Consider the following 21,942-nt stretch of genomic DNA (forward strand, 5'->3'; position numbering starts at 1 on the left):
ATCATGCTAGAAACATGCTAACAACATGCTAGAGACATGCTAGCCACATGCTAATCATGCTAGAAACATGTTAGCAACATGCTAATCATGCTACAAACATGCTAGCAACATGCTAATCATGCTAGCAAAATGTTAGCGACATGCTAGCAACATTCTAATCATGCTAGAAACATGCTAACAACATGCTAACCACATGCTAATCATGCTAGAAACATGCTAGCAACATGCTAATCATGCTAGAAACATGCTAGCAACATGCTAATCATGCTAGCAAAATGTTAGTTACATGCTAACAACATGCTAATCATGCTACAAAAATGCTAGTAACATGCTAGCAACATGCTAATCATACTAGAACATGTTCGCAAAATGCTAATAATGCTACAAACATGCTAGCGACATGCTAGCAACATGCTAATCATGCTAGAAACATGCTAACCACATGCTAATCATGCTAGAAACATGCTAGCAACATGCTAATCATGCTAGAAACATGCTAGCAACATGCTAATCATGCTAGAAACATGCTAACAACATGCTAACCACATGCTAATCATGCTAGAAACATGCTAGCAACATGCTAATCATGCTAGAAACATGCTAGCAACATGCTAATCATGCTAGCAAAATGTTAGTTACATGCTAACAACATGCTAATCATGCTACAAAAATGCTAGCAACATGCTAGCAACATGCTAATCATACTAGAAACATGTTAGCAAAATGCTAATAATGCTACAAACATGCTAGCGACATGCTAGCAACATGCTAATCATGCTACAAACATATTAGCAACATGCTAATAATGCTAACAAAATGCTAGCGAAATGTTAACAACATGCTAATCATTCTACAAACATGCTAGTGGAATGCTAGCAACATGCTAATCATGCTAGCAAAATGCTAGCAAAATGCTAATCATGCTACAAACATGCTAACGACATGCTAGTCACTTGCTAATCATGTTAATAAAATGCTAGCAACATGAAAATCATGCTAGAGACATGCTAGCCACATGCTAATCATGCTACTAAAATGTTAACAACATGCTAATCATGCTACAAACATGCTAGCAACATGCTAATAATGCTAGCAAAATGTTAGCGACATACTAGCAACATGCTAATCATGCTAGAGACATGTTAGCAACATTCTAATCATGCTACAAACATGCTAGCAACATGCTAATCATGCTAGCAAAATGTTAGTGACATGCTAGCAACATGCTAATCATGCTAGAAACATGCTAGTCACATGCTAGAAACATGCTAGCAAAATGCTAATCATGCTAAAATCATGCTCTCAACATGCTAGAAACATGTTAACAACTTTGCTAATCATGCTAACGACATGGTAGTCACTTGCTTATAATGCTAGTAATATGTTAATCACTTTCTTTTATAAACTTCTTAACTTTTCAAACTTTTACATTTTTAAAACTTTTTAAGCTTTTCAAACTTTCTACATTTTTCTAACTTTCTGGCCAGGCTTTTTCAAGCCAACTTAAAGTTTGAAAACAAACTTTACTATCTAGTTATTTTTATTGTACATTTTATTGTACTTTAATATTATCATATTATTCTTTTTTGCCAATTTAGGCTATTTCTAGTGTCATATGCTTGTAGGATATAATGTTTAAATGCTTTGATTATTGTAGGCTAATCTGTTGTGACAAAAAAAAGATTCTTTCTGATTGATATAGCTAAGATATGATATAAGATCATAATGACGGCTTACAGCATGTTTAGAACTTTCGTGCTGGTAATGTACTAACAATTAATCCGCAGTCAATTCAGGCGAAGGACATTACTTTATGCATTTTCAAGACTCTGGCGCCACCGTGAGGTCACTGCGTTTATATAAAAATACCCTGCGTTTATATAAAAATATTTTCTCTTAATTTCCACATTGAAATTGTGCCTACCATTTGATTTGATTTTCTCAAAATTATGACATTATATTATCACTCACCTTTCATCCATTATTTCAGTTTTCTCAATAATTATTATGATGTATAAATTATAACATTTTACACAAAATAACCATTCTTTTAAGACAAAGCTGATTTTTAGATCTAGATCAGTGGTTCTGCCTCTCATTTTCAAAAGTAAACAGATCAATCCAGTTTTCTTTTCTTTTTTTTTAATTCACAAAATATTATTGCTTTTTGCTTTGTCCCAGTGATAACGGCAAACGTATGCTTATATATTACTGTAATTTAAGCAAGCGACCAACATATTGCAAAGATAGTAAATAGGTAAATATGCGACAGCCATATTTGTTTATGACTTTTAAATAAATATCATGTCACGCAAAGTAATTACGAAACAATACGAAGAATATTGCTAAATATCTTCCCAGCGGTACTTTTAATGGTGGCAAAAATAAATGTGCTACTATTTCTTTAAGAAATGCTGGGAGATTGTACCATTTTGAGAAAGGGGTGGTTGGTGACGCGTTTTCAAATTAGGCGCTGTTCTCTTTTCACATTTATGATTTATTTTGGATACGATTTTTTTTAATGTAGACATTCTATAAAGAAGTAGTTATATAAGCCTAACCAGACTTGAAGTAGTATCAGAATAAAACGTCACTTCGAGTTTCTGCCCCTATCTGTACTGCGCACAAATATTTGCCGCCATTTCTCTGGAGGCAGAACCTCTGCTAAACAGTTCTTGCGTCCTTACATTATCATCATCATCATCATCAGACAACCGGTTGACACAGTTAAACTTTTTAAGACAGTCCTTGAAATGACTACTAAAAAGAAACGCTCTGCGCACAGCGATAGCGACAGCTGGGTTGTCATTGCTCCAGGTAAAGTTACCTTACCTCTGAAGTTGATTGTGTTGCGTGTGACACACGTTTTTGCAGACACATTGTTCCACAGTCTTCATGGCTCAACTTATTTTATTGAGGCTTTGTAATAATGACACATGTTGCATTAGTAAGTATGCAAACTTTAGTGTCAGTATAGTTTAAAGTCCACCTAAATCTCTATGCAATTCTGTTTTCTTTGAATAAATCGAATTTAAATGCTGTTTTATAACAAAGTTCGGGAGGAACAGTCGCAGTTCATTAACCTGATTAACACAAGTGGAGACCAATCAGTAATCAACTCATGACAAGGTATAAATGACAGCAGAACCTATCTCTGTTCATTGACCGTTTTCAGCATCCCGGTTCGCGCTGTCTGTCTTCTCATCACAGACCCGATTTTCCTTCCAGCAAGGAGATCCATACCGGGGATTTTTTCAGAAATGCTACTTTTTCTGACACCCATGATCATTAAACACGGCAGTTGAGCACCATCAAACGTCATCGCGACAGTTGCTCTTCTCGCCAAGCCACACGTCGTGGCCAATAGACCGTGCAAGCCGAGCTTACCTCGCTCGACACCACGCTCGATCCGATCAAGACCGGGCTCTCTTTGAGCGCTGGAATCGCAGCTCCAGCAGGCACCCAACCAGCCCGCTCCTCAGTTCCTACTGCAGCAGCAGCAGGCCTCTCTCACTTCCCGCCGCGGCTCAGCCCTTCACCGCGGCTTTTCCGGCCGAGGCGCAGTTTGAGGCCGCCTCCTCTAGCGGCACAGACCGTGCATCATAAATTAATACATTTTCAGGTGAAGACGCTAAATACAGGTTTTCGGCTAGAAAGTAGTGCGGGAGCCGCGTGGAGATTCGATCACATACGCATGTGGAATTTCAGATCCAAATTGAGTCTCGGATGCGTACAAATATTTACACTTCCACGATTAGACCGTGGGCGAACGCCCGACCGGATGTGATGTATTCTAATCAGATCTATCGGTGCGAGGTCAGAATTACCTATATCTTGTTAACTATTATTAAATGTATTTAAATTATAAATATTAGAAATAAAAAGGAAAATAATATATTACAATATATCACAATAATCGTAAGGGGGACCCTGTTAATTTTTACAAGCAGCATCTGAAAACATATTTTCTCTCTGTTATCTCGGTCAGTGTCATGTACTTGTCGAGGTACGGCCACGGCGACTCACTCCTCGGGATTAAATGTTCTCCGACCTCATCCTATGCCATCATTTCATCAAATAATTTTTTGCGTGACTGGCCAAGGAGTGGTACCATCCGGAGCAGAAGGTGGCGGTAATGCATCATAAAGATGATTGGTTGCTATCCACCTTAAACGCGAACAAGAGCGTCACTACTGATCCAGGATCAGCGATATTAGCAGTTGTATTTCCCGATTTGAGTTTGAGCTTCAGAAATGCTTGCGAAATGTAGCTTGTGTGGAAGCTACCGCACTACTTGGTAAAAGTAGCTTCGCTACTGAAAAGCTATTCGATTCAGAAAGTAGCGAAGCTACGACCAAGCTACTGAGAAATGTAGTCAAACTAGCTTCGCTGCTTGTAGCGACGCTACTGCCCAACACTGATTATTAATTTTACCATGTTGAACACGTCAAGGTAACAGTTGCTGCACGACCAGTATGCGACAATCGTTTCCAAATGCCGTGTGCTGTGGAAAGGAGGCTTAAAGTTGTTAAATGAGGCTATGACGTAGTCATCATCCACACGGAAATGTCCAAAGATATTACCTGCCTTACCGTGCACGTTTAAACCTCACTGAGGTTTTACAGACATAAGTTTCATTCAATTATTCTGGCAGGACCAATTTATTTAGGGGCATATTTCACCATCTACTGGCGTGATCACTACCCTCGTTTTGCCGCAGGACAGCAGTGTGAGTAAAATTCTGTTGTCTTCTAGGACTGTAATATGAAAAGCATGCAAGTAAATATCTTTAGAATTGCTTGGAAGTGAATAGCACATAACTGCAATTAATGTTATTGCCATAATCATGTCTTGGTATGTTTTACAGACATAATGATATTCATTGTATAATGACATTCATAGTTTTCAGAAGCCTCTGTTTCCACAGTCTATACTACAACGTGAAACCAGTGTTCCAAATGTATCCATTAGGACTAGTGACGTGTCGTCCATGAACGAATCGTTCTTTTGAACAAATCTTTTAGCTGAACGAATCTTTTAGGTGAACGAATCGCTCATGTTATCCACTGACTCATATTTCTCGTTCAATGAAGTTTCTCCCTCCATAGCAGCGCGGCGCTATAAGCAGCGCATGCGCAGCTCAGTGAACCGGGTAACAACCATTTCATCCTGTCAAAGAATTACTCAACCTCGAGCCGATAGCCTTCGAGTATGAGGTGACAGAGTATGTGATTCGTTGAATGTAGTAACGAATACGCCCTTCAATGAACGAGTTTCATATGAGTCTGAACTAGATCTAGAGATCTTATCGTTCGTGAGTGAAATTACTGAACTGGCACACATGTCATTCGTGAACGAACTGAATGAACGGATATGTCGTTCGTGAATGAAAATGAACTGGCACATAGCTTATCTTGTTCGTGAACGAAATTAGAGTAAACCGGGTTAGTCTGCTACTTAGCATGTCAATCTCGAAAATGCAAAGCGCAGTTATAGGTACAGTACTGTGCACATACGCTCGTTTTGATATTTAGCAACTCCACGTCTAATCCATAGACCGTAAAAGAAAGGTTTAATCCCCGATTTATGGATGTGAATTTATAATATACAAACTGTTTGACCAAACAATTAAAATGCTAATTAGGCAAGAAACCTTGTGCTTTGTTCATCTGAACAACTCAATTAGACTTTATATATTGAATGCGATTACACACACATTTTAATAAAGCCAGATCAGCTTTTGTAACAAGTGAACGCGTTCGTTGACTTAAGACATAATACACTCTTTTTTTTTTTTCCGCCTGGTGGCACATTTTGCGTAAAACGAAGAAATCATCACTGGACGAATCTGAATGAATCATTTTGGTGAATGAACTGAAAATGAACGAATCTCTAGAAAGAATCATAATTTCCACCACTAATTAGTGCTGCAACGACGCGTCGACATCATCGTTTACGTCGACTACAAAATACATTGACGCGTGTGAAATGCGTGAACGCGTCACACTGTTTACATCTCGCATAATGGCATACTGCGAATAATAGAATGCAACTTTCTTCACAAACCGAGACCACTGTTATTAAAAGTATGAGAATACTTTAAACAGAGGACAAATAAAATGGCTCTTTGTTCCCTTTGCAAAACCGATATGGTGTACCACGGCAGCACAACTGCGATGAGCGAGCACCTCAGAGAAAACATCTAGGCGCTCTCCGGTGTCTCCATGCAGTTTAACTGGTTACCCTGTGATCTGGTGACCAACTTCCTGGTTCAGGTCTGATATTCTTGCGCTGCGGCATTCTGAAAAGTTGAGATATTTTCAACTCGATGCGGTGCGGACGCGCTGAAAAAAAAAAAAAAAAAAATAAATAAATAAATATATATATTATACATATATTATCTGCTCTGTTTTCCCCCGCATGTCCAGCGAGCACAAGTTTGTCAGCAGACGCAGTAAATATTTATTCGTTTCCACTGCCCGTCCAGCGAGCACCAGTCTCTCAGCGGACACAGTCAATATTTATCCGTTTCCACTGTCCGTCCAGCGAGCACCAGTCTCTCAGCGGACGCAGTAAATATTCATTCGTTTCCACTGTCCGTCCAGCGAGCACCAGTCTCTCAGCGGACGCAGTAAATATTTATTCGTTTCCACTGCCCGTCCAGCGAGCACCAGTCTCTCAGCGGACGCAGCAAATATTTATTCGTTTCCACTGCCCGTCCAGCGAGCACCAGTCTCTCAGCGGACGCAGCAAATATTTATTCGTTTCCACTGCCCGTCCAACGAGCACCAGTCTCTCAGCGGACGCAGCAAATATTTATTCGTTTCCACTGCCCGTCCAGCGAGCACCAGTCTCTCAGCGGACGCAGCAAATATTTATTCGTTTCCACTGCCCGTCCAGCGAGCACCAGTCTCTCAGCGGACGCAGCAAATATTTATTCGTTTCCACTGCCCGTCCAGCGAGCACCAGTCTCTCAGCGGACGCAGTAAATATTTATTCGTTTCCACTGCCCGTCCAGCGAGCACCAGTCTCTCAGCGGACGCAGTAAATATTTATTCGTTTCCACTGCCCGTCCAGCGAGCACCAGTCTCTCAGCGGACGCAGTAAATATTTATTCGTTTCCACTGCCCGTCCAGCGAGCACCAGTCTCTCAGCGGACGCAGTAAATATTTATTCGTTTCCACTGCCCGTCCAGCGAGCACCAGTCTCTCAGCGGACGCAGTAAATATTTATTCGTTTCCACTGCCCGTCCAGCGAGCACCAGTCTCTCAGCGGACGCAGTCAATATTTATCCGTTTCCACTGTCCGTCCAGCGAGCACCAGTCTCTCAGCGGACGCAGTAAATATTTATTCGTTTCCACTGTCCGTCCAGCGAGCACCAGTCTCTCAGCGGACGCAGTAAATATTTATTTGTTTCCACTGCCCGTCCAGCGAGCACCAGTCTCTCAGCGGACGCAGTCAATATTTATCCGTTTCCACCGTCCGTCCAGCGAGCACCAGTCTCTCAGCGGACGCAGTAAATATTTATTCGTTTCCACTGTCCGTCCAGCGAGCACCAGTCTCTCAGCGGACGCAGTAAATATTATCCGTTTCGACTGCCCGTCCAGCGAGCACCAGTCTCTCAGCGGACGCAGCAAATATTTATTCGTTTCCACTGTCCGTCCAGCGAGCACCAGTCTCTCAGCGGACGCAGTAAATATTTATCCTTTTCCACTGCCCGTCCAGCGAGCCTCAGTCTCTCAGCGGACGCAGCAAATATTTATTCGTTTCCACTGTCCGTCCAGCGAGCACCAGTCTCTCAGCGGACGCAGTAAGTATTTATTTGTTTCCACTGTCCGTCCAGCGAGCACCAGTCTCTCAGCGGACGCAGTAAATATTCATTTGTTTCCACTGTCCGTCCAGCGAGCACCAGTCTCTCAGCGGACGCAGTAAATATTTATTTGTTTCCACTGTCCGTCCAGCGAGCACCAGTCTCTCAGCGGATGCAGTAAATATTGATCCGTTTCCACTGTCCGTCCAGCGAGCACCAGTCTCTCAGCGGACGCAGTAAATATTTATTTGTTTCCACTGTCCGTACAGCGAGCACCAGTCTCTCAGCGGATGCAGTAAATATTGATCCGTTTCCACTGTCCGTCCAGCGAGCACAAATCTCTCAGCGGACGCAGTAAATATCTATTTTCATTATTATTTTTCTTTCCTCTGTCTGTCCAGCTAGCCTCAGTCTCCCAGCGGACGCAGAAAATACCTATGTCTCTATCAGTCCGCGAGCACTAGTCTCACAGCGGACTCAATAACATCTATTTTTCCTCTGTTTGTCCAGTGGGCCTCAGTCTCCTAGCCTGGTAATACCAGACTCTGTCTACGAAGCAAAGTGAAGTAGCAGAGTCTGCAATGGCATAATAGAGAAGTGTCTTCTCTCTCGCTAGGGGGCACTTGTCTGAAGTTTAAAATCATTGGTTACCCGTAAGCCAATCAGATACGTTTAGTTATGACGTATGTTATGCGCCTGTACAGCCGCATCGAAGCACAGACATCATGCATCGAACTCAAATCTATGATTGAACTTCCACTGTAAATCTGTTGTTAAACACTCTTCTTGTTCTGGCTTCAGTTTGAAAAAGAGTTGAATGTTCTCCATAACAAAGCGAATTGCATCCCGTGTCTCGTTTCCCATTTCCGCGGTCGTTTCAGTTTTCGATTTCTCTAACCTACAATTTAAAACTCTGTGCTTAGCATCTACGTCACGGCTCTCAGCCCGCCCTCTGCTCGTTGATTGGCCCGGCTGTTTCCAGACCGGTGGCAAACCGAAAGCTCTGACGCTGTATCAGACTGAGTACAGAAGAGAAATAAAATTGAGCGGAAGTAGGAAGTCTGTCGTAGTCAGGCTATCAGTCTCCCAGCGGACACCGTAAATACCTATTTTTCCTCTGCCTGTCCAGCGAGCACTAGTCTCTCAGCGGACGCAGTATGCATCCATCTCTTCCTGTTCTTCGTCCAGCAAGCCCAGTCTTCCAGCGGACGCAGGGACATAATTCGTCTCCCATATCTGTCCAGCGAGCCTCAGTCTCCCAGCGGATGCAGTAATATCTTTTAGTTTCCCCTGCCTGTCCAGCGAGCACTAGTCTCCCAGCGGACACAGAAATATCTATTGGTGTCCCATGTCTGTCCAGCGAGCGCTAGTCTCTCAGCGGACGCAGTAAATACCTATTCATTTCCTCTACCCGTCCAGCGAGCCTCAGTCTCCCAGTGGACGCAGGAATATAATTTGTTTCCTCTATCTGTCCAGCGAGCCTCAGCCTCCCAGAGGACACATTACGCATCTAGTCAATATATCATTACACCTCGCAGGCAGACGGTGGAGCTTGTCTTCCCGACATCGTAACCGCTTCTTCCTCAACTATTAACCAACAGGACCTGCCTGCTCCTCTACTTCTGCCAGAGGCATTGCGAGATCTCCTGGTCAACGACCATACTTCTAAAAACGTCAGCCCGCCAAATCTCTGCGTTTTGGGGGGTTCGTAGTCCGGCGGCTGTCCTTTTGCTCTCTTGTTTTGGGGGGAGTACTCTGGGTTCGGGCCACTTCCCGAGCTCGGAGCCCTCCACCCGGACAGCACGCCAAATACGCATAAACTTACGGTATTAATATACGTAGATGTGAACTCGTGAAATGCTGTTTTATAACAAAGTTCGGGAGGAACAGTCGCAGTTCATTAACCTGATTAACACAAGTGGAGACCAATCAGTAATCAACTCATGACAAGGTATAAATGACAGCAGAACCTATCTCTGTTCATTGACCGTTTTCAGCATCCCTCCTCCACCCCATTTCTCCTCACTTATAGATCCATCTACTCTTACCACAACCGGGGGGAGTACTCTGGGTTCGGGCCACTTCCCGAGCTCGGAGCCCTCCACCCGGACAGCACGCCAAATACGCATAAACTTACGGTATTAATATACGTAGATGTGAACTCGTGAAATATTATTTTAACCCTTCACTTTCAGATTCAGCACTGGACACAGGCAGGTCTGAAGAGGGTGATCCGTCCTTCATCAAGCTAAAGAATCCTGCTACTGGTATTACTATATCAACTCAATTAACAGCAACTTGCAGTTTAATATTATGTAGTGATTATGTCTATCAGAGGTTTATCTAAATAAACTGCAGCTGACTGACAGTTCTGCCTTTGTTTGTGAATGCAGGCAGTTCTTCACTGTACCTGTTTGGCTGTGGTGATGTCAGTGTTTATGAAGTAAAAGCCTTTTCTGAAGACTTTCGGTCTTGGTTCATTGGACAGATAGTGCAAAGAGGTAAGCTTTTCTCACAGAACATGAACTATCCATTCAATGTGATTATGGATCATTGATTTAAATGCTCGGTGTTTAGTAATCTGCTAATGACATCTAAATTGTTCACTTGTTGCATCTGTGTCCTCAGATGGTAGATTGCTGTATGTGACTCCCATTGATCCTTTATTTCTGCTGTTGCCGTACATTAGCAGTACTGCCACCGAGGTTAACAATGAATTAAAATACAAATATTATGGTAAAAGCCATTGAGATGAGCTTTATCTGTAATGACAGCACTCTTCCGGTAGGGAAAGTTCCAGCCGGCGAAGCAGATGATTATGGATGAGGATTACCCTGGATGCACAAGACTTCTGCATTGCAAACAAGGACTGGATTCCCTTCATCATGTGGCTGATGAGAAAGGTGTGTGTTTGAATCCGTAGGCACATATATACCAAATTAGATACAGATACAGTGTGGTGTACAAATTTTGTGTTGAATGTAAATTTAATCCTCTTTTTCAGAGGCAGGTGGTTTAAAGTTTCACAGATATAACCAGGAGAAGACCTTGGAGTGGCTCAAGAAAAAGGTTTATAAAATGTTTAACTTGTACAAGAATTAACTAGGAGTTTTTAAGTTGCATTTATAAATATTTTTAAAATGTCTTTCAGGTCCAGCGCACAGTAAAAACACTCAAACAGAGCAACCTATCTGTGGGTGGAGGAGTGAAATCCAGCATGTTCGTCAGAGTGAAACATGAAGATGCTACTGAAGGTAAATGGATAAATAAATATGGTTGGATTATGTTTGTATGGATTACTCATTAACGTTAGTGTGTTTGTTATTCTTTTAGAGGACTACTTACGTTATGCACATGGTCTCATATCAGAGTACATCAGTGAAGACCTGAGCAAAGCTCTCCTCAAGCATCTGCAGTATGTGCACCTACACTGATCAAACACTACACTGATGCACAGATGATCGTTCACATCACCTCACAAAGAGTGGTTGACCGATATATAGTGCCAAGGCCAATATATCAGCTTATTTATGGAGTTTTTTTTTTATAGTTTGTTTTTTCTGTAACAAACTATAAAATATTTTTTATAGGGCTGTCAAAAATAGCGCGTTAACGACGTTAATTAGTTGTTTGTCATTAATTACGTCAAATTTTTTAACGCTTTTCACGCATGCGCAGTGTGACAATTATTTAGGTCAGGAAAGTCTCGTCGATCTCTGAATTATCAAGATAGTAAAAAAACAGTGGCGAGCACCGCGACGAAAACACAGAAGAAGCTTAAGGTTTTACCCCAGTTACTCTCAAATACATTCATGCCAAGCTCGATAAACAGAGACGACTTTGGTAGTTGATACGCTGGAGCTTCTTCCTGTTATAGCGTCCTGTGTTTCACACTGCGCATGTGCAGAACGCCTGCATGCAATGCAGCGAAAATTACAGCTGTTTGGAAAAGCATTTGCATTTTTACTTGGTTTTACTAGCACTTGAAGCCTTCATAACGTGGAAATATCGATCCGTATTGTGGCAGAGCAAATGAACACCTCCTAAAAACAAGAGTGCCCAGAGTGCTGCTTTTGTGATGGTGGCGCATGTTTGTGTTTCTGAGTTCATTCTTTCGAGTTTCTCATAATTTGCATATGCATAATTTCATAGATATGTGGCTATATTTAACCACTGGTTCACCTAAAACTCTTACACTATCTGTAGTTAAATGGCATGGTTTGATATAGTGCTCAGGTAAATTTGATCTAAGTAAATGTTAAACTTTTGAAATTCAGAAAAAAAGAACCACATATTGATGAATCAATACATGAAAATTATGTATCTGTGTCCTGTTATTTATCTTTTGGTATGCATTTCAGAAAACAATGGTTAGGATTCAGGTGTAATTTCTAATAGTGATTAATCCTGATTAATCCACTGAAAATTCTGATTAATTTGATTGAAATTTTAATCATTTGACAGCCCTAATTTTTTATATAAACATTAATGCCCTGGCAGCGTCAAATAGCTGGTTTTATATTTAATTTGATTACATTAATGTTATAAGTTGAGATTTACAGGAAATATTTGAACTTCTACCATGTAAACTGAAAACTGCTGTAAAAAAGCACCTTATTTGTTTAAAGTATTTGCACTTTTGTTCATATAGCAGTACTTTTTAAATGCATTGTTGAATTTTGCCCATAACAATGCAATTAAGCTCAGTTAAAAATGTTAATCATTGCCCACCACTAAGAAATTATAAAGCAGAACTTAAGGTACACAAATTATTACAGCATTGCATTATTATTAGTAATAGAAAAAGCTAAATAGATATATTTTCTCATCTACATCAGCATTCAGCAAATTCTAATTTTATTTAATTGAGTCTTTTTATATCTATATTTTATATTTATATATTTTTATATATTTAATTTCACTAAAATTACAAACTTTGTAAAATTTAGAGATCCCCTAAAAATGTGTATTTGTTGACTGCATAAACACACATTAATTGTCGGCCCATGCAAATTATTTATTTAATTTTAGCCTGTTTACTGTCACTCACGTTTTTGAAGATGTGCATGATACAAACCTAAATTTTTATATTTCATGACTGAAAACATTTTGTAACATTATTTTGATGTGCCATTTACATGGTAATGCAATGTCTGATTTTAAAATGGGTTTTAAAGGTTGAATTTTTAGATTTTATGTTTTCAAGTGATATATAACTTCTGACGATTTCTAAAATGTGATGGCAACGAGGAAGTCTTTTTTTAAACAAAGGTCAAAACTCCTTTTGTAATGTAGATTTCTGAGGGTGCACTCTTGTCATAAATTAATCTATTACTTTTCCTACATAATTTTTTCCAAAAAATATTGGTAAAATATATATTTGGGAGTCTTAGACCTTTCCAACGATATATAGTTTGTCAAGATTAGATTAGATTTGATTGTAATATAGTGTAGTCAACGTAGGTGTCCGAGTTAACAGGTTAAATTATACAGTCAAGGCCAAAATTATCAGAACACTAGTATTTTCACCGGCTAAACAATGGTTTTAAGTCAGTTATTTCTATGTTTTTCTGTAGTGTCAGTAGGAAATATATGTTTACATTTTCAAACATTCATTTTGCCATTAATTGTAATAATCCAGTGAGAATTTTGTTTGAACAAGGAATGACATGTAGAAACAGAACAAACTGAGACAGACTAAATCCAGAACTGTGACAACGTCTCCAAGGTGCTTCAAGAAACCTACCTGCAAAGCTACCTGAAAAAAAATGTGCAAGTGATTTATGTTGATTTAATTTAGCTAATAGAAGTTAATTGATAAAGGAAATCTGTTTATGACATTATGACAGTATCCTCATTTTACAGCATTTTTACACACTACTTTTAACAGTACTGTAGCTTTTCAGGTAGGTTTCTAAAAGCATCTTGGAGATGTTTCAACAGTTCTTCTGGACTGAGTCTGTCTCAGTTTCTTCAAGTTATTCCAGACAGACTGGATGATGATCAGATCAGATCTCTGTGTGGAGCACTGGCTGTTGTCAGACTCCTTGTGCAAACAAAATTCTCACTGGATTATTATAATTAATGGCAAAATGAATGTTTTGGAAATGTAAACTGATATTTCCTACAGACGCACTACAGCAAAAGATAGAAATAAAGAAATGGACTTAAAACCCCTTTTTAGTCAGTGAAAATACTAGTGTTCTAATAATTTTTGCCTCCACTGAATATTTTGTAAATGTAATGTAAAATAAATATAAATTTTAATTTCAACTATTGTTATGAATGTATCTTTCAATTAAACGGTGTCTGTGGTATAATATTCAGTGGCTTTACATCAGCCTTGGCCACTCTGCTCACTGTTGCATTTGCCATAAACAAAAAAAAAGATCCACAATCATTTGACCACTACTTTGAAACATGCAGGTCATATAGTTATGTTTTTTTGTTTCTTATGTTACAAGGTTGCCAGAGATATCCAGCCCTAAAGAGACAGAGCCGCCTTCTAAGGTACAGTTTTCTACCAGTTGAAATACCAGTGTTTTGTTTCACTACTCGCATGTTACTGCCATGCTTGAATGTTAATAGTTGAGTTATGTCTGGTCTTGCTTGACTTGAATTAATGTCTTGTTAATCATTTGCTTTCTGACTCCTGTTTCTTCTTAAACTCAATCAGCTTGTCATTGTTTCATGCAGCATCATACATGCTTTGTTTCTGAATGTAGTCAGAGGAATGGTGTAGCAATTCAGTTCGATCTTTTGATGGTTTTGGTGTTTCTGACTGCTGTCTTGCATTCGATAGAAACGGAAACTGTCAGATAAACCAGTAGAGGCTGGGGAAGACTACACCAAGTTCAACAGTGCTGATTTTGCACGAAAAGTGAGTTAGAATTGCAAACACAGTGGTGATGGGATTGATGATACAAGCATTGAAAGAAATGGCATTACATGCTACAGCTGAACTGTCTTTTTCTCCGTCTATGCCTTAAAAAGTCTTTCAGCAGTTCATGCTTCAAATACTGTTGATCATAAATGCATTTTCCTGCTTAATTTGAGATACTGTGCTACAGTTTTGATAAACGTAATATTTAAAATATGTGCTATGTTATCTCAGCCCTCAAAGAAGATGACTGCAGCTCAGAAGAGTCTTGCCAAAGTAGACAAAACTGGCATGAAGAGCTTGTCAGCATTCTTCAGCCCCAAAGTCAAACAAGAGAAGAACTGAGTGATTGTCTGTGTGAGTGTCAAAACATTTTGATAATAAAGTTATTAGAAAATAATTTCTGTTCTGTTGTTTGATTTGTTTGCCACTCATTATGTGCTGTGCTTAATGCAAAGCTGTACTAAAATGATTTTTTAATTTTGGTGAATTCAATGCCTCCTTGTGGAATAAAAGTATTAATTTCTTAACAAAAAACAAAACAAAAAAAAAAGTAATTGACCCATAAATCTAAACACTAATATACATGTATAATACACATAGTCTTCGCTGGTACATTATTTGAGATGGTTTCAGTGTGTAGTAGTAGTTCATTTCCCTCATCTTTATTCACTATTATTTGCTGATAGAGACTCATTGCATCTGTTGTTATTGTGATCTTAGTTTTTATAGTACGAAAAGGTTATACCCTATTCCTGCTTCCTTTTTTTTTTTCAAACCAAACCTGACATTTTTATACTCTGGATTCAAAAACGTGCATCTAGTTCCTCTTTATAGGCTTTAATGCTTTAAAAAAACAATCTCAGTTGAAATACATCACTTGAAAAGCAAATGAAATAGTTAACACACAATTGAGCACTCTTTTGCTGCTTTGCTTAATTTATTGCAAATCATCATAGACATTATAAACTTAAAAAAAGATTGTACAAACCTACACACTTAGGCACCTAGTACCAGTTTGAGGGATTAAAATAAATAAATGCTATAATAAGGATCCCTAAAGATTTACTGTATAAGATTAGACTTGACTTAAATGCAAAGTGGAGGTGTTAGTTTTGCATTTGGTTAAAGGGTTAAAATAAAAATGTTATTTTTATCTGCTCTGCAAGATGTAGGTGACTTTGTTTCTTCAGCAGAACACAAACAAAGATTTTTAACTCCAACTGTTGCAGTCTTATAATGGAAGTGAATGGGAATCACAGCTTTTGAGAGTAAAAAAACCCTACATAAAACCAAATTAAACCCTGTGACTTGTGATGAAACATTGATGTATAAAGACAAAATGATCAGTCTGTGCATGAAACTGAACAGTATTAATGTTGTTTTTTTAAATCTTTGATTCACCTCAATATCCAAACTTTCCTGAGCACGTTGTTCTTCTTGCTTTATGGCAGATCGCAGACTTCTAAGTGCCTTACTGCCACCTAGCTCTCAAATGGGTCATTGACACACTATCTATAATCTCAATTAGGAGTGTCAATAGACCGTGTTTCCACTGTCAGGCCAGTGCAAGCCAGGGCTTATAATGGGCGGGGCTAATAGCCTCGGGCCAGTAGCACCGAGGCCAGAATAGCACAGGGTTTCCACTGTCGGTCCTGAAGCACCGCTGCACTTAAATAAAACACGACCTTTACATGCCTCTCAGGAACAACGTCAAGAAACCCCATCATTTCAGCAACAAAGAGAAGTTATCAGAAAACTAAGAAATGAATCACTAGAACTAGCGCGATCACAAAACAAATATGATAAAAGCGGCCATTTGTTTGCATGTTTTGTTAAATATTTAAATTCAAAAGCATCTATGTTTTACTATAGAATAAATGATACATTGATCATAATGAATTAATTTATCAGGACTTACAATTAGTCACACAGAAATTAATTTATTTCTATTTTATTTATTTATTTTTAACGCTTAAAGGGACTGTAAGTAGGAATTACTCCCATCTAGTGGTGAAATTGTATTTTGCATTCAAACTAATTTTGCTCTCCAGCGCCTCGCTTTTTCAAATGCGCATTGCATCTACGGTAGGCGATAAGTACCAAAAAGCTTTGACAGGATGTCTTCTAATAGCACAATGTCGAGTTTTCCTTCAGGTGAACAGGTGTGTTATTTCAAACAAACTGCAACATGACAACTAACAAACGAATGTTACAGTATGAATTACTAACTGTGGAAAACATTAAATATTGTAATTAGTAGTTATGTCTTCTTTATTCGTTATATTTTCTGAATTATGTGCATTGTTAGATATCATCATCAAACACTGACTTACCTGTCGAGAAGAAAACTGGCCACTTCAGCGTATCTTTTGAAATCTTTATCCAGCATTAGCTCTTTCCACCTAGAAAAAGCTTCCCCGACATTAACTCTTGTTTTCTGTAATCTACGGTCATGTTTCCTTTTACGTTCTATTTTTGACTGTTTTGGCGACTATGTTTTCTTCTCCTGTGGCGCGGCATATGTATGGTCCATAATAAGAATGCAATCCAGACTTTTAAACTTGCCGGTGCAGTTTCAAGCGCCTCTCACTGCTCTGCACCTGCGTTTCTGGCTCTGACCGAAAACGCGCTGTGGAAACGCGTTGGCTTAGTACTTTTTGTCCCTCTCTGCTATTATAGTTTTACAAGATGGCGGAACTACATGGAAGCCTCCGTCGACCTACCCGTCCCATGTATATAAAGATAATAAATTCTTCATTTACGAGGATTAGTTTAAACATTGGCATAGGTATTCGTACACCATTGAGGGCATATTTATGAATAAAAATATTGATTTTAGATAATAAAATACCTAAAAAGTTACTTATTGTCCCTTTAAAGCTGCTGTAGGTAACTTTTGTAAAAATATATTTTTTACATATTTGTTAAACCTGTCATTATGTCCTGACAGTAGAATATGAGACAGATAATCCGTGAAAAAATCAAGGTCCTCCCAGTCGTCCTATTGCCATTTGCAGAAATTAATCCGCTCCCGGTAAAAAACAACCAATCAGAGCTGCGGTCCGTTACTTTGTTTGTGTTCAAAATGTAGAAAAATTTATATAATAAGCGAGTACACCATGAATCCATTTTCCAAACCGAGTTTTTAGCTTGTACTGAATCACTAGGGTGCACCTATAATAAGTGTTTATATTCTGACTATTTTAGATTGCTTCAGGGGTACTGCGGCGGAGTAACCCAGTACCTTTGTGATTCTTCATAGACATAAACAGAGAGAAGTAGTTCCGGCTATTAACCGCTAGAGCATAAAAAGTTACCTCCCGCAGCTTTAAGCATGATGAAAATAGCCTGCTTATTCAGTCGAGTCTTTATGTTTATTTGTAGCCTATAAGTCACATTTAGAATGAATGATATTTAGAATGAATGATCTCTATTTTTTAAAAGCTCCCAAACAAAAATTATTATATTTTTATGATAGGCTACGTGGAGCTAAACTCCCGAGACAAGACTTATGACAGATAAAATATGTTACTAAATAAATGCACGATTGTGATAGAGAATAAGAAGCTGACGTCTGATTTCTCCAAGTGGTTGCATTTATCATGTTTATTTTGGTAACGTTAATGTTTAGCGTGTCTTTTGCATCATTTATCAATATTTCTGCCTTGTTTCACTAGTTCACGCTTACATATAATTAGCTGAGGTATGGTATGCGTATTTGGCGTGCTGTCCGGGGAAGGGCTCCGAGCTCGGGAATTGCCCGAACCTAGAGTACCCCCCCTTCCCCGTATATTGTAAAGTGAACTTGAAGTGAGGAGATGGGGTGGAGGAGGGATGCTGATAAACCGTCAATGGATAGAGGTAAGTCAGCGATATTTATACTGTGGGATTCATTACTTGATTGTGGTCCACCTGTGATGATTAGGCTAAGTATCTGACGCGCTCCTCCCGAATCTTCATTGATAATTACATTTCACTAGTTCACGCTTACATATAATTAGCTGAGGTATGGTATGCGTATTTGGCGTGCTGTCCGGGGAAGGGCTCCGAGCTCGGGAATTGCCCGAACCTAGAGTACCCCCCAAAAAGGCAAATGTACAAGAGGACAGCCGCCAGTTTAAAGAATGCCCCCCAAAAAAGCAGAGTACTGGCGGGGGCTGATTTGGTTTCTGAGAAGTCATCTCGTTGGCAGGCTGGAAGGGCCTACGTACTCCGGAGGGAGCGACATGGGAGTTGGGAGAGTAGGCCCTACCGGCTGCAGCTAGTGAACTACGTGGTTGTTGGCGCCCGGTCGGTAGGGCTCGGGCCGATGCTCAACTGGAGCTTTTTGGCGTTGGAACGGTGAGCCCTACCGGCCGATGAGGAGGAGCAGCGTGTTTGTGGTGCCCGACCGGGAGGACCCGAGTTGCCTCGACCGGAATAGGTCACGGTGTCGGCGTACGGGCCCTACTGGCTGATAGCCCCTGCTATTCAGTGGGTGAAGGGCCTAACGCTGACCGAGAGGGCCCATGAAGCCTCCGACAGGAGATTGAGACTCAGGATGACGGACGTCTGGGTCCTCTCGGTTTGGCAGATAAAAAGCTTTTGGGCTAGCCGACAAGGAGGACTCTGGCAACATCCGAAGGGAGATCCCGACTCACGGCATCGGATGGATGAGACTCGCTTTCGGCTGGCAAGCATAGGCCCGTCCGGGAGACTCTCGCCAGACGTCTGAAGGGAGCACACGCGACAGACGGGTAAGCCTCGGCGGACGGGGAGGGTTGGAAAGGAAAACCCGACTGGGAGGACTCTCGCAGCATCCGATGGGGCCTCTAACTCAGAACATCGAACGGGTAAGCCTCGCCAGACGGGGTTAAAAGATGTGAGAGTAGCTGAGGGTAGCTTTTTTTTTTTTTTTTTTTTTTTTTTTGCAGGATTTGGCGAGAGGACGAGACTCGTAGCGTCGGACGGTTAAGCCTCGCCTACCGTCAAATGGAAAGGTAAGTTGCGTGGCCGAGAGACTGTTACCGACGTCCGAAGGGAGCACACACATCGAACGGGTAAGCCTCGCCGACCGTAGGGTGGAAACGTAAAGCAAGTCTGTCCAGGAGGCTCTCGCCAGCGTCCGAAGGGAGCACACACATCGAACGGGTAAGCCTCGCTGACCATAGAAAAGGAAAAGGTAAGGTTGTCTAACCGGGAGGCTCTCGCCAGCGTCCGAAGGGAGCACACGCATCGAACGGGTAAGCCTCTCCGGATGGCGGACAGAAAAGGTAACGATAGGTGGCCAGGAGGCTCTTGCCAGCGTCCGGCGGGGACAAAACTGGGTGAGCCTCGCAGGCCGTAGGATGGAAAAGGTAAGTTTGTGTGGTCATTAGGCTGTCGTCAGCGTTTTAAGGGAGTTTGCTACTCCCGGCAAGAGACGGGTTAGCCTTGGCGACCATAGGAAGGAAGGAGAGTTTATTGTGTGTTTGGTGCTTGCAGCATTTGAACAGCTTGCTTGTAGGTTTGTAACCTAAACCACGGGGTAAGGTCGTGGTTGGCTGGCCAGGAGGCTGTCGCCAGCGTCCGATGGGAGCACTCGCATCGGACGGGTAAGCCTCACTGGCCGAGGGTGGAAAAGGTCAGGTTGTCTAGCCGGGAGGCTCGGACCGACGTCCGATAGGAGCTTAGCTCCAGGAATCGAACGGGTAAACCTCTCTGGCTGAAGGACGGAAAAGGTTGTCCGGCCGGGAGGCTCTTACCTTCGTCCGACAGGAGCTTAGCTCCCGGATAGAACGGTTAAGCCTCGCTGGCCAAAGGACGGAAAAGGTAAGGTTGTCTAGCCGGGAAGCTCTCGCCTACATTCAATGGGAGCCCTGACTCCGTGCATTGGATGGGTAAACCTCTCCGTACGTGAGACAGAATGGCAAAGCAGGTAGCCGGGGGCTTTCACCTACGTCCGAAGGGAGTGTGAGCTCCTGGCAACGAACGGGTAAGCCTTGCTGGCCGCAGAATGGAAAAGGTGAGGTTGTCTGGCCGGGAGGCTCTCGTCAGCATCCGATGGGAGCTCAAGCTCTTGGCATCGAAGAGAGAAGCCTTGCCGGCCATAGGATTGAAAAAGGTAAGGTTATCTGGTCGGGAGGCTATGGCCAGCATCCGGTGTCTTTTTATTTATCATTTATTTATTTATTTTCTATATTTATTTTTATTTTTATTTATTATAATTTATTAAAATTGCGACACCAGATGGGTAGTCTCTCCAGCCATGGGAGGGAAAATTGAGATTGTTTTATCTGCGAAGAGCTCGTTAGTGTTCGGCGAAAGCGTAACTTGCGGTATTGGATGGGTACATCTTGCCATCGGAGGGAAAATTTGTTTGGGCTGCAATGTACTCATTGGTGTTCGATAGGTAAATGTGTTTTTTTTTTTTTTTTTGTTAATCGGCCTATTTTAATCGGGTAAGCTTCGCTGGTGGTCGGATGGAAAGTGCAAGATTGATTAAGTGGGAAAGCATCTGGCAGGATTGTAATACTTGCGATGTCAAACGAGTAAGCTTTGCTGATAGTTGAATGGAGAAGGCAAAGGTTGGTTCAACCGGGAGCCCTCTTGCAGGGCCTGGCAGGGAGTTCGATACTAAAGATGATTTATTTGTCTACGAGGGTAGACGCTGTGAGGCTTACTTGAATAATTGTTTAGCAAATCCAATGAGCTGCTTCCGATAATGAGTCCGAAAAAATCTTGGTGCAGTCATAGTATCCGAAATTAAGAGTGCAAAAATAAATTGGATTTCCTGTGCCAGTGTACCCCAAATAGGTGCCATGTATCGGCAATGTGGTCATTGTCAGCACGTGAGATCGATGGTACATATCGACGATGTAATCGTGCATGGGTGGAGTAAGAGAAAGATTCTTTATACTTTCTGAGCTTACTATTTACCATTTTGACCATGCAGGTGCACGAAAGAAGCCTATGGAATCACCAATAATCAAAAAAAAAAAAATACTTTCGGACGTACTGATACACTGGTATTAAGTATAAGTACTATATTTAAATACTGCTAGTTCATGTAGTAGGCACTACGGTCATCTCGCTTGTCCAGTGACTTTTTTTTTTTTTTTTTTTTTTTTTTAACCTACGGGCTCACATCATCCTTTGAGAGCGCGGGCGAGCGGGAAATGCAGTGCTGAGATGGGAAAACGGAGCAGTTTGATAGCCGATTTAAGGTAGGCCGCCTAATGATTATTATAAAAAACGTTGGTTGGAAAATGGGCCTAATATCGTCTTGGCT

The 21,942-nt window shown here is 40.9% G+C and overlaps 1 protein-coding gene across 1 annotated transcript; it reads left to right on the forward strand.

Moving 5' to 3' along the window:
• Positions 1 to 2,643: 2,643 nt before the first annotated feature.
• On the forward strand, positions 2,644 to 15,090 carry LOC113108108 (ribonuclease H2 subunit B-like). Its single transcript, XM_026270928.1, has 11 exons — positions 2,644 to 2,817; positions 10,006 to 10,077; positions 10,204 to 10,311; positions 10,439 to 10,515; positions 10,599 to 10,713; positions 10,815 to 10,879; positions 10,962 to 11,064; positions 11,144 to 11,225; positions 14,275 to 14,320; positions 14,613 to 14,690; positions 14,925 to 15,090. Exons 1-11 carry the CDS (start codon positions 2,754 to 2,756, stop codon positions 15,033 to 15,035), a joined length of 921 nt encoding a protein of 306 aa, XP_026126713.1. The 5' UTR covers positions 2,644 to 2,753; the 3' UTR covers positions 15,036 to 15,090.
• The last annotated feature ends 6,852 nt before the right edge of the window (positions 15,091 to 21,942 follow it).

This window comes from Carassius auratus, chromosome 9 (assembly GCF_003368295.1).
Source record: "Carassius auratus strain Wakin chromosome 9, ASM336829v1, whole genome shotgun sequence".
Classification (NCBI taxonomy): Eukaryota; Metazoa; Chordata; class Actinopteri; order Cypriniformes; family Cyprinidae; genus Carassius; species Carassius auratus.

Excerpts from the sequence above, each read along its gene's own strand:
- LOC113108108 (XM_026270928.1), top strand. The coding sequence starts at position 2,754 with ATGACTACTAAAAAGAAACGCTCTGCGCACAGCGATAGCGACAGCTGG. Across the intron at positions 10,078-10,203 it reads GCTAAAGAATCCTGCTACTG|GCAGTTCTTCACTGTACCTG; the intron begins GTATTACTATAT and ends TTGTGAATGCAG. Across the intron at positions 14,691-14,924 it reads GTGCTGATTTTGCACGAAAA|CCCTCAAAGAAGATGACTGC; the intron begins GTGAGTTAGAAT and ends ATGTTATCTCAG.